The sequence below is a fragment of the Anneissia japonica genome, unplaced genomic scaffold (assembly GCF_011630105.1).
Source record: "Anneissia japonica isolate Jap-2015-1 unplaced genomic scaffold, ASM1163010v1 scaffold287871_len1641731_cov197, whole genome shotgun sequence".
In the NCBI taxonomy this organism is placed as follows: Eukaryota; Metazoa; Echinodermata; class Crinoidea; order Comatulida; family Comatulidae; genus Anneissia; species Anneissia japonica.
Genome location: NW_022712275.1, coordinates 632,995 through 649,241, shown reverse-complemented (window position 1 = coordinate 649,241; position 16,247 = coordinate 632,995). Strand labels below are relative to the sequence as shown.

The 16,247-nt window shown below is 33.8% G+C and overlaps 1 protein-coding gene across 2 annotated transcripts in view; it reads left to right on the top strand.

Moving 5' to 3' along the window:
* The window catches only part of LOC117107714, a 19,768-nt gene extending 4,735 nt beyond the window's left edge, over window positions 1–15,033 (top strand). For both annotated transcript variants that reach the window (XM_033249444.1, XM_033249445.1), the window contains 11 exons: window positions 187–438; window positions 1,918–2,049; window positions 3,047–3,190; window positions 4,444–4,578; window positions 5,681–5,827; window positions 6,267–6,566; window positions 9,047–9,322; window positions 10,647–10,937; window positions 12,161–12,260; window positions 12,936–13,097; window positions 13,317–15,033. In XM_033249444.1, the coding sequence (XP_033105335.1) occupies window positions 187–438; window positions 1,918–2,049; window positions 3,047–3,190; window positions 4,444–4,578; window positions 5,681–5,827; window positions 6,267–6,566; window positions 9,047–9,322; window positions 10,647–10,937; window positions 12,161–12,260; window positions 12,936–13,071 (1,913 nt within the window). In that variant the 3' untranslated portion in view covers window positions 13,072–13,097; window positions 13,317–15,033. The remainder of the gene's footprint in view (window positions 1–186; window positions 439–1,917; window positions 2,050–3,046; window positions 3,191–4,443; window positions 4,579–5,680; window positions 5,828–6,266; window positions 6,567–9,046; window positions 9,323–10,646; window positions 10,938–12,160; window positions 12,261–12,935; window positions 13,098–13,316) is intronic.
* The last annotated feature ends 1,214 nt before the right edge of the window (window positions 15,034–16,247 follow it).

The window sequence follows — 16,247 nt, the reverse complement described above, 5'->3', positions numbered from 1 at the left end:
TTATTATTATTATTATTATTATTATTATTATTATTATTATTATTATTATTATCAATTTTTTAAATAATTCTTTTAATGGGAGCGTCCCAAAGGCAGTTTTGAATTTAATTGTAGGAAGCTCAACTTTACTATGTTACATGTTTATATAAATTATTTTACTTTATAAATATAGTATTTTTATTACAGCATATATAAAACCTGAAAAGCGAACTCAAACAGTAAGCTTTGGAGAAACAGTGACATTAAACATGACTTTGGTCGATGGTAATGTGACCGATTTGCGATGGAGGCGGAATGAGAATATAATTAAGAGTTGGTCGGGAATGGTTAACGTTACAATTGAGGAAGTTAAAAAGGCTGATGCTGGAATCTATGAATGTTATTTAAAAAACAGAAGAAATGAGGGCAAACATGCTATCATGAGGCTCATTGTACGAGGTAAATGCATCAATATTTTAATAAGGATATTAAATATAATAAGGACAGTAACACAGTGTTTAAAATATTGCTTACCCTGGTTGAACATCAATTGTGTCCCGAACTTTGAAGAGGTGGTTTAGCTGGGGGGACCTCCTTTTCACTTATAATGAAAATTAGGCCTTGTGGACTCATATGATATGAAACAATTCTATAAAAATATTTTAAAAAAGAGAGGTTAAAAATGTATTAGATGGAAACATTCTTTAATCAGAGATGGTCCTCTCAGATAAACATTTTTTCGTTATAATAACATTGCAATTAAATTTTAAAGATTTTTTCCGCAGAACCATAAATATTTCATTTCATTTATTTCGTCAAACAGAAAACAAAACATACAGAAATAACAAAACCAAAAATCAGAGACAGGATAAACAAAAAGCAAACTGAATTGCTGTATAAAGTTTCTCCACTGATTTAAGGATACATAAAGTATATAAATAAATCTCTGATCTCAGGAAGTAAAAATGATTAAAAACAGCAAGGCACAGCGCAGCGCAGCGCAGAACAGCGCAGCAAGCAAGGAACAATATACTGTTATTCTCATGGAGTTTCTGGATATTCCCAGAAACTCCATGAGAACAACAATAAATGATACCAGCAAACAGCGACAGCAAAAAAGTATCAGCGACGGCAGTAGCGCAGAAAAAAGAAAGATTTAAAATTATTAAAAATCAATAAAGTCAAGATTGTCCGCCATCGGAACCCTTACACAGTTTTGAAGAATTTTCTTTGTGTTAAACAGAAGCAAAATATATATTGCATACCTGCAACATTTTAGTTACTACCTCGAAGGCTATCTAAATAATGTTGCAGATATTGCTGCAATGTTGTGTTCGCTTTCTGAGATATCCTAACGATGTTCACCTATTATGTTACATGAGATGGTCTCATGCACACAGATGGATTCAGACAAGATGGCCGCGTGAGACTGGAAACGGGCCGTGGGCAGGGGTTGCAGAGGGTCAGAATCCACCAAAGCCCCCTAATTTTAAAAGGTCCACTTTTTTAAACCTGTTTCACTAAAATTGTTCCCAAATATCACAAAATGCTATGCATCATTGAATTTCATTTGTCAGCTCTTTTAACCGTTGATTTTTAATAACTTCTCTGGTGATTGCAGATGTTATAATGTAGGCTTACTGGTGTAATGGACAAAAACCATTACTTCTTCAGGTACCCCAACAACACCCATGGATGTAAATAATAAATGAACGTAAATTTCAATAAAATTTTCACGAATTATACGTTTCAAAAATCTATTAACTGAGGCCCTTTGTTGGGGCTTTCCTCCGGACCCCTGCACCTTGACCCTGACGGGGGCACCGGACCCCCCCCCCCCAGCCTAAGGCTCAGAGTTTCGCTCACAAATGCACAATGGTGATACCAATGTATTTCACTGGACTTCAATAATCATTGATGTCCTTTTTTTGCCAACAGGTTGTTCAGCTGCTCGTTGGGGACCAGATTGTCAAAACGTGTGTCCTGCTTGCTATAATGGGGGAGTGTGTGATGATGTCACCGGATTATGCGTTTGTCCCCCAGGATTCAATACAACTGATTGTAGTTTTGGTAAATTATTTTTTTAGAATACAAACAAAATATGATGTTCATCCATTTTGTTTTCAGCTGCTTACACACAATTGTCCATTTTCCTCTTAATGAATTATATAAACATCAATATGATATAAGTATAGATATAATTAAATTTTAACAATCCATAGTTAATGTACCTTTATCAATTTTCTTGAATTTAACTACCTTTCAACTATATTTATAAGAGAACTGGGAGGAGTAGAGACTAGTGATGTCATGCTCATAGGCTGATAGAGAGCGGGGGAGGGGACAGGACCCCACTTCTTCAAGACTCACCATGCCCAGGTCCCCACATGTTACGTAACGCTACCACTAAGACATACATCTGTATGATATTTAAACCAGTAGTGGTATTATTATTTAGTTGAAAATGCTAACCACTGTGTTAATGCTGAACAGTGGAGATCCTTTCAAATCTTCGGTTTCTGGTCTAATTCTAGTTAACCCTCCTCTCTAGCTGGAACTGAAATACTAATTACGGTAGCACACCGTCTTTGAAAAGAGACGATTCTCAGCTGCACGTTAAAGAACGCAGTCCAGTACACTCTGCTGAAAAGTGTAAAAAATCTTCTCCTAGTGTATTGCCAAATTCACCACCAGAATGGTCTTGCTGAAAAAAAGTCTTTCTCAAACTGCGAAAATAAAAACGGCGCAATGGTTTTCGTTCCCTGCACTAGTCTGTTTTTGTGGTTTTCCTTTTTTGGTTAATTCTAGAATAGTCTGTTCTTGCTTTTTCTATTTTCTTTAAATCGCCTGCATTTATATTATTTTGTCTGCTTTTTCTTTACGTTCACTTTACGTTTTCTTTACTTGGACATGGCGCTTTGAGACTTTGCTATTTGCACCTTTTTTTAATCGACCTATTATTACCATTACTACTACTACTATTACTATTACTATAATTATTTTAAAATCTTTTTATATGTATCATTAGTTTTAAATGAGCCTATTTAATGTTTACGGTTTTTGTTAGGCTGTGGAAACAACAGGTGGGGAAGAAACTGCTCAATTGTGTGTAATTCTAGAAATCCTGGTTGTCTTGGAAAGTTAGCGTGTGTTCCAGATCCACTAGGATGTTCTTGTATGGCTGGATATGGTGGTCTTAACTGCAAAAAGGGTAAGAAAAATTTAAATTTTGTTTAATAAATTATGTAATATGCAGTAAATGTTTGGGCATTTTAGTTATCATGTACCGTGTTTGTAATGATTGCTTGGTTTTTTTCTAGCCTTTTATATTTATCTGGTTTGATGTTTTTCTTGTAAAATGTGCTCCATTTCAGTTGTACACTGCCTTTGCACGTTGTTTTTTTAATGAAAGTACCAAACCAAAGACATTACAGTCATGTATACAGTAATATCTTCCAATAACTACCACTACCTATCTAAATTATGTATGTTTTTTCACAAATGGATTTTATTTATTTTTTTCTTGCTTTTATTACATAAATATTTTTCGTTTTTAAGTTTGACGTATACATTTAAACTCCATACATACATTTAAACTCCATTGCTTTTAAAGTCTTAGCCTTCTGCAACGTTCATATTTTTCATTAATTACTCTAATATGTATACTTTTGTAAAGTTTTTCAATATATATTCTGCAGTTTATTTGTAGAAATTTAATTGCATTGACAGAATTGGATTTAGATTATTTATGGTTTTGTTTTCCTTCTTCATGGTGTTCTATTTTTTTTAATTTAATTTTTTTTTTGGGGGGGGGGTGTTTTGGTATTTATTTTCATGTTGGCCTTTTTTTATACTTTATTACCTCAGCTAAGGAGGTTATGTAGTCACCCCTATCTGTCTGTCTGTCTGTTAGTAATATTACGCAAAAGCTAAGGAATCATACAATTTTGTAGATAGTACATAATATAAGAAAGAGATGATTACATTTTACGAAGAAAAGGTCAAGGACAGGGTCAAGGTCACAGAAATTCGAATTTTTTTTTACACTTGACCGTGAAATAAAATAATGGAATCGCCCATACACGGACTGCGTATTGTTCGGTAAGCACAAAGCCGAATAGATTCATTCTATGGAGTGACTGCTCTAGTTTGTTTATTCAACTAAAATCGTTTGCGAGGGTGGCTCTAACGACATTGCTGACTCAACGGAAGATGTACCTCTGTAATAAAAACTATTATTAAAATTTTGAAATTGTTGACGAGGAACAAATAACATAACATTTGTTGAATATCCTCCATTCAAATTTGAATTGACTAGAATAGAAATACTGTAGTATCATGTTCAAAAACTGAATAATTAATCTCTGCAATTTTTGTTCAATGTGTGAAATATATTGATAGCAGGCATACCACAACTAATGTCAAACTGAAAGTATACAACTAGGAACTATTATTGGTTTATAGGATGTGATGAAATGGGGAAATATGGATCAACATGCAGTGAGGAATGCCACTGTGCAGATGGTGTAGTATGCGATCCAAGTATTGGATGTCCAAATGGACCATGTGAAGATGGTTATCATGGGAAAAACTGTCAAGGTTTCTTTTATCTACCCTTTATGTATTGTCTTCCAACATTGTAAAGTGTCACCAAGAAGATTATATCTTATTTGCATTTTGACGTTGTAATTCATATAAATTATATTTATGGTAATAAAATCCAGGCCTATAAATTATGTCGATACTGTAGATCAACCTATCATTTTTTTTATTTTCGTCTTTTTTGTTGGCTTGGCTCGATTGTGTAGAAAGAGGCATTTATTTCCACAAATTTGGATGGCTTTATTACAGAGAGGCACGTTTGCAAATTATTTTAGTGCTAAAATGGTACCGTGGGTCTTTATTACTTTTTATAATGTTAGATTTAATCTGTGAGAATTTTTTTATTATTCATATTATACAAAATATTAAATGATGTTAGGTAGATTTTCTCAATTAGAGCTGTGACGTTAAAATAAAATATATTTCTAATACGTTGCAACGCTTATTTTGGAGTGGTGCTTATAGATTTAAAAATGCTTATAGAAAAAAAAAAAAAAAAAAAAAAAAAAAAAAAAAAAAACTTTCCTGGTCTGCAAGAGTAGCATATTTTTGAGAGAGGCACTAAATGGAACCTATACAAGAGAATCCCTCAATTAAGTGGGACCTGAATTTTAAATTTATATGGATTCTTTTTTATAAACTAACAAGAAAAATTTCACATGAACTCTGAGTAGTTTCTTTAGGCCCTACTACCCAAGAAAGCTGGGTCCAGGTAGAGTGTATGTGGGAACAGGAACTATTTGGTGTTTTAAGGGCGTTTTTTCTGCACGTTCTACTGCTCAAAAGACCGCTTGGCCATTGGGGCCGCAATAAAACTGCGGACGAATATCCTGGGGCCTCATGTTCTGGAGTTCCTGGCTTTAACCAGTGAGAGTTCCTGTTATTCCAATGTGACCAACTTTACCTACCTCTTGAGTTACCTTTTCCATCGTTGCTATGTGGTTTATTTATTGGGCATTTTTACAAAGGCTGATCCGTCTAGTATTTAAATAAAACACAATTTTATTTTAAATTGATTCAACAGTTTGTTTTATTATTTCTTTTAAGTTTGTGATGCTTTACTTCTAAAATAGTTTTAAAATGTGTCCTTTGTGTGTAGTTCCTGACATATGTCCTGATGGAAGGTATGGGAAACTGTGTGCGTACTACTGTCACTGTGAAGATGATGAGCCATGTAATAGAATTACTGGAAGTTGTGGAGAAAGGAAGTGCAAACATTTGTGGATAGGGAATGATTGTCAACTAGGTAAAAAAAGTTAGTTATTTAGAAAATCATGTTATATATATATATATATATATATATATATATATATATATACACATATATATATATCATGCGATCCATAGAATTTTCATATTATGTAGTGGTGTTCTATAGTCATTGAAAAGTCATGGAGCGCCAACTTGGCCTCATACCATTAGGAAAAAAAAACTATAAGAATCGTTTGTAACTACAATGAATTCAGGTGGATCATTTACTTTGGTACTGTAAGAAACATTCAACAGATGTGATCATATAATATATAATATAATAATAAACAGCTTAATGTGATGTATAAAGGAAGCAATGATTGATAACCTCATCAACCAATCAATCAATTTTTCTTTCTTTATTTTTTTCTTTTTTTTGTTATTTTGTATATTTTACATCTTGAGACACTTAATTCTATATACCTTACGAACAGAAGCTCCTGCGGGGCCAAAGGATATACAGGCAATAATAAGCCAAAACGCAACAAACGATATTCAAGGAGAAATTGATGTCCGCTTTGGTATACAGACAGGAGGAATAATTATACATTACAAGGTACAAATCATTGATGGAGACGGGCATGTAATTGGAAATACCATCACAGTTGGTGTGTCACCTGCAACCGTAACAGGTGGATTCCCTTGTGAATCTGTAACACCACAAGTGGCAGCATGCACATCAACAGGATGTGGTTTATTTGCAAGTGGTCCCAACATTACGATGAATCCTGCAGGTAAAAAGATAAAATAATTATCACTTACCACAACCAAGGAGGTATTAATATACCTCCTTGCCATAACAATGACATTAAAATACAATATAGTTCATTATAATAATATACAAATAATGAATGTTTATGAGTGCAATATGGGAAGAATATTGAGTTGAAAGATTGACTGTTCCATTCAACGAGGCGGAGCCGAGTGAATAGAACAGTCAATCTTTCAAGGGCTATAGGCTCTTCCTGGCTGCTGGCCGCAAACCAGGATTTGACCCCCCCCCCGCCCACATTCGGCCCGCGAGCCCATCTGCTCGAATTGGTTCGGCCTAGCAAGCCTGGCCTGGCCGCATTATTTTTTTTCACAGTGTGACAAAATTAATGATATCCCTATGACTAGACACAGTTTGGTCTACAGCATGGTCTTTGAAAGTATAAATAAGCAGAGTATTGTAAATATTGAATCTGGCTCTTTGAGTAGACATATGTGTTTTTTGTAGCAATTGTATGCCCCTATCGGAAGGGATATGAACATTTAGAAATTCACGGAGGCAAATTACGAGTTTTCAGACACAGTTGTTACGTTATAATTTTACAATAAACAACATTTTTATGAGAAAAAAATCACTGTCAATTAACAGACAGTGAGCGTATATGCTATATTCTTTTGCATGATTATAATTGGCTGGTAAAATTGAAGGATTTTGCAGAACCGCCTGTAAATCAGTGAAAACAGTGCTTTACTTCTATCTGTTTTTGGTAGTTTCAAATGAGCTATTTTTACGTTTACTATAAACAGTGCATCAGTATAGAGCATCGTCAGTTTTGGTAAAATTAATATTTATAATATATATGCTTTCATATAAATCTAAGCCTTTTACTTTTATTCATATTGCATATGAATGAAATGTTCGTTCATTTGCAATATGAACAAAAATAACAATAAAACAATTCATAGAATTGTCCGAGCATTTTTTAACGTTTATATCCTTCAGTCAAAATCATTAATAATATGCAGAAATTTATAACACGCCAATTCAAAAACACTATCAAAGACGCAATAAACAATTAACCCATTTAAAGTGATCTTGTAAACAAAACGTGTTTTAAATTAGTTTTAAATGAGTTTAAATTTGAAGATTGTCGAACAGAAAGAGGTCAAAGATTCCAAAGATAAGGTACCACACGGAAAAAAATCGTTGTCCATATGTTTTAAGCTTTTTCTCGTTGAAGGGCCCCTTGAAGAAGAAATTTACTGGAAGAACGAAGTGTACGAGTTGGAGAATATGCAGGCGTAAGAAAATGTAGCAAATATGATGGTTGTTTAAAAGAAGTGATTTAAAAACAAGCAAAATAATCTTGAATATTAGTAGTATTTAGCAGTGAGTATGTATGCTATATCTTTACAACTACTACTGAAATAAGCGATAGGTTCAACGTACTGCTTTTATCAAAGACCATGATGTACGTAAACAGTGTCTAGACATAGAGATATTATTATTACAATACCGTAGTCCATCAATTTTCACTGTGTCTACTAAACTAGACCGACTACCAGATGTTGTCCTACCCTAACCCTACTTTACGGTACTATATGCCGTACCTTTCATTAAATCTTTCATCCACAATCACAGCCACTGCTTTCGCGACTCGCGATAAAAAAGCTATGCATGCATATTCATGTTATCCGTTCACTATAAATGACATTAAATAGCTCCTTCTATAATGTCTGCCTTAACTGTATGGGGAACAAAATAAGTGGCTGGGATAGGCTGAGGCCAGAAATCGTTCAGCTCATTTCGGAAAAATAATAAGGGCTGAATTCCGAAAAGATTTTGCGCAAGTTGAGCTACTTTTTGAGGTATCATCCACACAAATAAAATACTATACAGCTGTTCTGTTCTATTTTCTCTATGTTCAGAGTAAACAAAATCTCTGATACATTGCACACCGCAAAGATAAGCTCAGCAAGAAGTAGGCTTATAAGTAGAGGGTATAGGAGAAGTGTATAGAGGATGCACGATCACTGAATTTTTACATGGGAAAAAATTCCATCTGGTCACAGGAAATGTGCTATAGATAGGTACAACTATTCTAAAGATAGGTTTCCGAATCTGCTGTTAGGCCCAGAACCGTGAGGATCAGAGACCTGATTCCTTGTACCTCATACACATTCATGGTGAGTGGCAGAGGCAATAAAGCCCAAAGGAGTGACAGTATTAAAGCAAGAACAAATGTTGAAGGTATTATTTCTTGTTTATTTTTAAAGATGTCCACTTAGTTAAAGCGGATCTGCTATTATGACAAAAACATACATGTGCTTTAAATGCACGACATGTTTGGTAATTATATTGTTGATTACAGTGAATGATAGGCCGAAAGTATATAATATATAGTTAATTATAATATTAATATTATAATTAACTATAATATTAATATTTATATTAATATAATGTAGTTGATTACAGTTTTTTTTTTATATTTTTATATATTAGTCCCAGAGAGCGTAGAAAATATCACCGTCCTTGAATCTACCTTGGTATGGGACAGACCTTCGACATGTGACATTTTAAAATACCACATTCAAGCAAATTTGATTGAAATGGATCATTGTCAACAAGTTGATAGAAATGAATATTTTACAGTAGAAGATGCTGAAGTAAATTTGTTAATTTTGGAGCCATATTCAAGGTATCGCGTCACTATCAGCGCTGAAACAAGTGCAGGACTTGGCCCGGAATCTGCTCTTGAATTTATAACTCCTCAGAAAGGTAAAACAATATGGATTGAACAAGATGGATTTCTCTAGTTCGTTCAAACCCCCATTTTTAGCAAACACTCCTCTTTAAAGGAAAAGACCCACTTACAATTTAAAAATCAACATTTATATTGTAGAAAATGGTTCGGCTTCAGATGGCTTCAAACCGTCTGAGCAGCCATGGACCCAGCATACATGAACCTCTGACTATGTTAGGAAATTCAACATTGTTAAATGGCTTTTTAAACCGTTTTGAAAAAAAAAATATTCTGCACATGTGAACAAAAGCCAACATTAGACATTAAATATTTATTGTTGGCTTTTGCTCATATGTGCAGCATAGATTTTTTCCATGGATCACACCAGGGGGTCTAGTTACTCTTCGGACAAGGGGAAAACTGGGACCCAAATAGTTACTGGTCCACTACCGTATTATACCAAGAGCACTTGGGGTTGTGGGGAGTGCAAATCAGTGATTTTGTCACTGATTTAAAAAAACATATGCTGCTCATGTGAACAAAAGCCAACATTAGACATTTTTTAACAATGTTGGATTCCCTGGAGAGGCAGAGTTTCATATCTGCTGGTCCTTGGCTGCTCAGAGAAATAATGAAAACTAAGTCATGAATTTATGGTTTTTAAGGAATATAATTTGTTTTTTTTTTAAAGCTTGCTTACGACATCATCAGGCGAGAGTGTTCTAAATTTGAATAGACGTATGTAAAATGATGCTTATTCTTGCTCGAGGTAGAGTGAATTAGTGTATGGGCAGACATTAAGAGGCGGTTTCTTGTGGAATTTATTTGGGGTTTTTTTTGGTTTTTTTTGGACAGCTTGCATGCCGTTATTAATATTGTGCTTACAACATGAACAGGCAGAGAGTGTTCCAAATTGGAATAGACATATGTAAAAAGGTGCTTGCTCTTGATCGAGGTAGAGTGAGTGCATGGTCAGGCATTAGGAGACGGTTTCTTGTGGTCCAAAGGTTTAAGTGGGACGAAGAGACATTCTTGACACTGCATATTATAGAGTTACTGCTGCTGCAATGCAACGTTACGCATGTGGAGCAAGCTTAAGATTGCAAGGCTAACTATAATAAATGCCATTATTGAAGATTTAAGACGCATATTTATATGGACGCAGTTTTATATGGTTTTTTGTGCTGTTATAATCATCTCAATTATCATTTTCTTCTAAAACCCCAAAGACGCATTGGTCCACGATCGAGTGAAAGATTCGCAGTGCCCTGAGCACCTGATATGATATACACTTTTAAAAAGTTCCAGGCCTGTGATGATGATGATGATAATACGTGTTATTCTGTTTTGTTTATGTAGTTCCTAAACATGGTCCAAAAGAAGTTAATGTTACCGCTGTGTCAGCCACAGCAGCCAGCTTTGCATGGTCTCAAGTAGAGTGTGGTTATAGAAGAGGTCTAGTCATAGGCTACAAATTCAGCTTGCAAAATGCAGATGGCCACGAACTTTTCAGTAACGTTGTGACAAGTGAGCTTCAGTGCGTAGTTGACGACCTTAAGCCATTTACTGAATACGCTTTCAGTGTAAAGGCTTTCAATTCTAAGGGTGATGGAATAAGCAAAGTATTACATATAACAACAGACGAATCAAGTAAGAACGTCTTTATCAATACAGTATTATAATACGTTATGTTTTTCTTTTGTTATGTTAACTGTTATGTTTTTTTTTTTGTATATAATAATATATGCTTATTATATAATATAATCGTCCACAAAAAAAGGATGATGACATACACAGATTACTTGCATCAGGTGCGTCAAGAAGAGCAAAATATTTCTATCGAATCTTCTGAAAAAATATCATTAAAAGATAATTACACTTATTATTAATATTATTATTATTATTATTATTATTATTATTATTATTATTATAACGTTATGATTTTGGGGGATCAATCAGAAGGCCAATTAAAGTATCCTCCATCCTTTTGTTATATTTTCCTTAATTGCTCAATTTTGTTCAATTTTTTTCTTGTAATATTGTGCTTTCATATTGTTATAAAAAACAAGTTTAAATCGTGAATATTCTGTATATTCTCTTATGTTTATTACGAAAGATAATTTTTTTTATTTTTTCATTTGCATAACACATTAATTACAGTGAACAAAAGAAGTAAATATACGGTAATTAAATAGCGAAACAATATGTCCTTAAAAATTAACAGACATAAACAATTTTACATTGGTGAAAAAGATTTTATGCATAAATTTATTAACTGAAAAACTTTAATTTTATTATCGATCGTTAGTTCGTGATGTAGGCAAATGTTTTTTTCTGTTTCCAATATCCTGTACCCATGACCACTTGTGTTCTTTTTCATTTATATCAGTAGACCTACCAATATGTTCCACAATGGAATGATACACGTTCTTTTATTTAAAGACAGATTCATACCTACCAGTACAAAACGTTCGTTTGCTATTTCCATATTTTCTTTTAATGTTCCAAGACACTGGGACAGAATATTGGTTCGTATTTTACAGAAGAAAATAAATTTTAATTTGATACTTTAAATCGAACTCATTTTGTGAAAGGAATGACCCATCATTATTAGTTATATCTTTAATTGTGCGAATTCCTGCCATACACCAGTGACTTTGAAATTTAAAAAAACAGTTGTTAGATAATATGACTGCATATCTCATTTTCTGTATCTAGATTCCTTAAAAAATTATATTAACTCCAAGCTAATAATATATCTTTATATATATAGAATCCAGATAGTTGGGTAAGAAGACATGACATATATCAAAATTGCATAAGAAAGATAAGCTTTTTGATTTGATTTGTTTAAATTTATTTACCATTTAAAGGTAATATTGCATTATCCGTACCTGGTTACATGTTAGTGGGAGTAGGTATTCTTTGTGTCGTCATCCTGGTGATGTATCCAGCACTCATCTTCTGTTGCAGGTGTTGTGTTGTTTTCATTGTTGAAATATTGCTCTTCTTCTCTTGCAATAATATTTAGTTTTAATCTTGCATAATGCAAAAGCTTACGCACTGAATCTTCAACATTGACCAATATAGGGCCATTACTTATTTATATGAAAATACTGCATAAATTCTAGTATGCCACTGACCATGGGCAATAGATAGGACTTAGTTATGTAGAAGTTATGTAATACTTAAAATGGGCAATGACATCGTGGGCAGGTCAAAGGCTTTTCGCTTGCCAGTTATTTCGCTAATCCCCATTACCTTCAGGAAAAAAAAATGAAAGTGTAGGCTTATAACATTTTAATGTCACTACAGTACAAGTTAGATTACTGCGTGCAAATGCCACTATAATCATTTTTGCCAGTATATTATATCGCAGCTTTCTTAGTCTAATAATCTCTCAATTATCATATTTTGCATACCTGTATTATTATAATTTTAAATACATTTGTGGTGCTATGCTGCTTTACCAGTATGTTTGTAGACAATTTGAATTTCTATGTATAAACAGAAATAGTTACAACCAATACTAAAAAGATTAAAAATTAAACCAGTCGTTACATAGGCCTAAGTAATTATAGATGTATTATGCAAATTTTATAACTTATTGCATATTAATATGACATAGTTTTTTTTTTTATAATTAAGATTCTATAATTCTAAGAAGAAAAACAAGACGGAGCATTCCAAGGTGATAAAGTTGGAATCACTTTGTGAGGATTCAGATTATGAAGAGTTACACACGTACATGTCAATTGAGGATATACACAATAACCTGCAGTAGCAGATTTCTAAATGCCAGGCCTAAATGTTAGTTAATTTCAGTCTATACATTTTATTATGGCAAACCGGCAAACCACCAGTTGAACATGGGGTTCCACTTTCTAATGAGTGCGTATTCAAAAGTGCAATCCAATAAATATATAAAATAGGGAAAAAAAACAACAATAAGAAAACATAACTAACCTCTTTAAATGCATAAGAAAATTGTTTAGTTAAGAAATCTTATTTTCTATTTTGATAATTTAGGTTCTACTAATCTGAGAAGAACAAGATAATTGATATCAAGTCTTACCATGAAGTTCTGGTGATTACCCATGTTGGTAGAATAATACAGAAATTAAGTTTGTCATTTTTCTGGTCAATGAAAATATTTGGAATTCTTGTTTTTATGGTTTTTTATATGTAAAACGATATAAATCCATTGTAGATTTATATATAAATATATATACATTTATATATATATATATATATATATATATATATATTGCTGCTCGCTTCTTTTCAAATACATTCATTTTTGTAGCATATATCTGATACTATTTTACTCGTTATTTATTGTATGTATTGTCATATCATATTAGATATGCAGGAAATAACAACTCGACCCTAAATGAACCTACCAACGTAGAGTGCATAAAACCACAACATTCCTAAGATGTATAATCATAGTGACTATTAAACATACATCATTTTATCCTTCGAACAGTTAACAGTGTAAAACCAAGGATCCAATAAAGGCTTATAGTAGTATAGAAAATACTACAGTTGTATTTGTATCATCATTGTGTTTCAACAGTAAATATCTTAGAAGAAGATATTACATGGTGGCAGCGGTGGGATAGTAAAGTAACTTCAACAAACTTCAACAACCTTTGTGAGGTAAATTGCTTAAATGAACATTGTATTTGTTGTGTGTGAACAAAGCAAAGATGGCTGATAAACAACCTTTCATGGATTGGAACTCGCCAAATATGGGAGACACTTTTCGAATGTTCAAGCGCCGCACTGAATTGTATTTTAAAGTAAAAAATATCGCAGCAGACGAAAGGATAAACCACCTACTATTGATGGTGGGTGAAGAAGGCTTAAAACGTTATGATTCGTGGGGATTAACTGTTACATGGCGAAAATATGAGGAACAAATAGAACCGCAAACCAATTTTCGCGTTTCAAGGATGTATCTCCAAAAATTAAAACAAGAACCGGGTGTACCAATTGACAATTATATAACTAAACTTAAATTTCATGCAGCAAAATGTGCATTAGCCGATGCAGAAAAGGATAGTAGAATTATTGAACAAATGACAATTGGAACAATCTTCAAAGACCTCCAAAAGGAGTTGCTTACTAAAAATATCGAATATACCTTAGATGAGGCTATCACTCTTGCAAGAGGACATGAAGCTTCACTTTTGCATCACAAGCAACTTAATGACTTTCAGTCAAATAACCCATCTGCAAAAATTAGCCACATGACCCAAAATAAGCATGATAAATGCAAGAAATGTGGGTGTATACACCCTCCCCGAGACTGCCCTGCATATGGCACAACGTGTTGGAAATGTGAAAAAATGAACCACTGGGCAACAATGTGCAGATCAACTAACTATCCTAATCAACATGATCAGGACCATTACAGTCATAACAAAAAGCATTACAATGCAAAACAAAGGCCTAAATTGAAAAGTCGGGGAACTGGAAAATTGAAAAATAGGAGTGGAGTACATGCAGTAATATATGATTCTGATGATGATCTCGATGTGTTAGAACAACATATAGAACAATTATCATTCAACGTGGTACACATTAACAGTGCCACGTCTACCGAGAAATTCACCAAACTGGATATACAGCTACCAGGTATACAAAACGTCAAAGCAGATTTGACAGTAAAAGTCGACACTGGGGCTGAGGGGAATACACTGCCCTTGAGGACCCAAATCATGTAAAAAATGACGGACTTCCTAAAAAAGGAGCTCTGAAACGATCATCAATTGTACTTATAGCATACAACGATGAACCTATTTGTTGCTATGGAATACTGCCAATAAAATGCCAACATCCTGTACATAGAGATTGGGCAGAAGAAACATTTTTTGTAGTGGACTGCAAAGGCCCAGCGATATTGGGATTGCCGACAATTCAAAAACTTGATCTCATAAAATTTAACTGCAGTGTCGAGACCGACAAAAAACAAACAAATCTTGCCCAATCACCGACATCACTGATTTGATATCTCGATACCCTGACAGATTTGATGGTATAGGAAATTTTAGCAAACTGTATCACATCGTAACCGACCCAAATGTTACACCAGTTGTGCATGCTTGTAGGAAGACACCTATAAAATTGGCTGATAAAATCAATGCCACGCTGGACGATATGGAAAAGAAGGGCATCATAAAAAAATAAATGAGCCAACAGATTGAGTGAGTTCACTAACCTAATCAATCAAACCTGACGGATCAGTAAGGATATGCCTCGACCCAAAAGACTTGAATATGGCAATCAAAAGGAGCCACCATAAAACCCCAACCCTTGAGGAGCTGACATACAAATTAAACGGGGCAAAAATGGTTACCGTATTGGTCTATTCATTTAGACACTGCTTCCCAAAAATTGACATTTAACTCACCAAAAGGTCGATATTGCTTTCTAAGACTACCATTCGGACTTAACGTATCCCAAGACGTTTTCCAACAACGCATGGACATGATTCTAGAGAAATGTCCCGGTACAATTGGCATTGCTGATGATGTAGCAATATTTGGAAAAACTGAAGAGGAACACGATGCGAATCTTCACACATTGATGACGGTAGCAAAACAATCGGGGTTAATGTTCAACTCAACAAAAATGTAACATAAAACAAAAAGCGATAACATTTTTCGGCATAGTTTACAGCAGCGATGGGGCGAAGCCAGACCCCAAGAAAGTTGTGAGTGTGCAAAATGATAAAACCAATACAACACTTTATTTTTATTGTATCAAAACAACTGTAATTGTTTTGATACAATAACAAAGTATTGTATATATGGAAAAGGATCATTCAAATTCATATTTTTGACACCTTAAGCAAAAACTTAACATCAAACCAGATTTGTTTTCCTCTCAATCCTTGAATGGGCATTGGTATATGTGTTACTTCGTATAAATACAATCTTGTTAATTTTGACC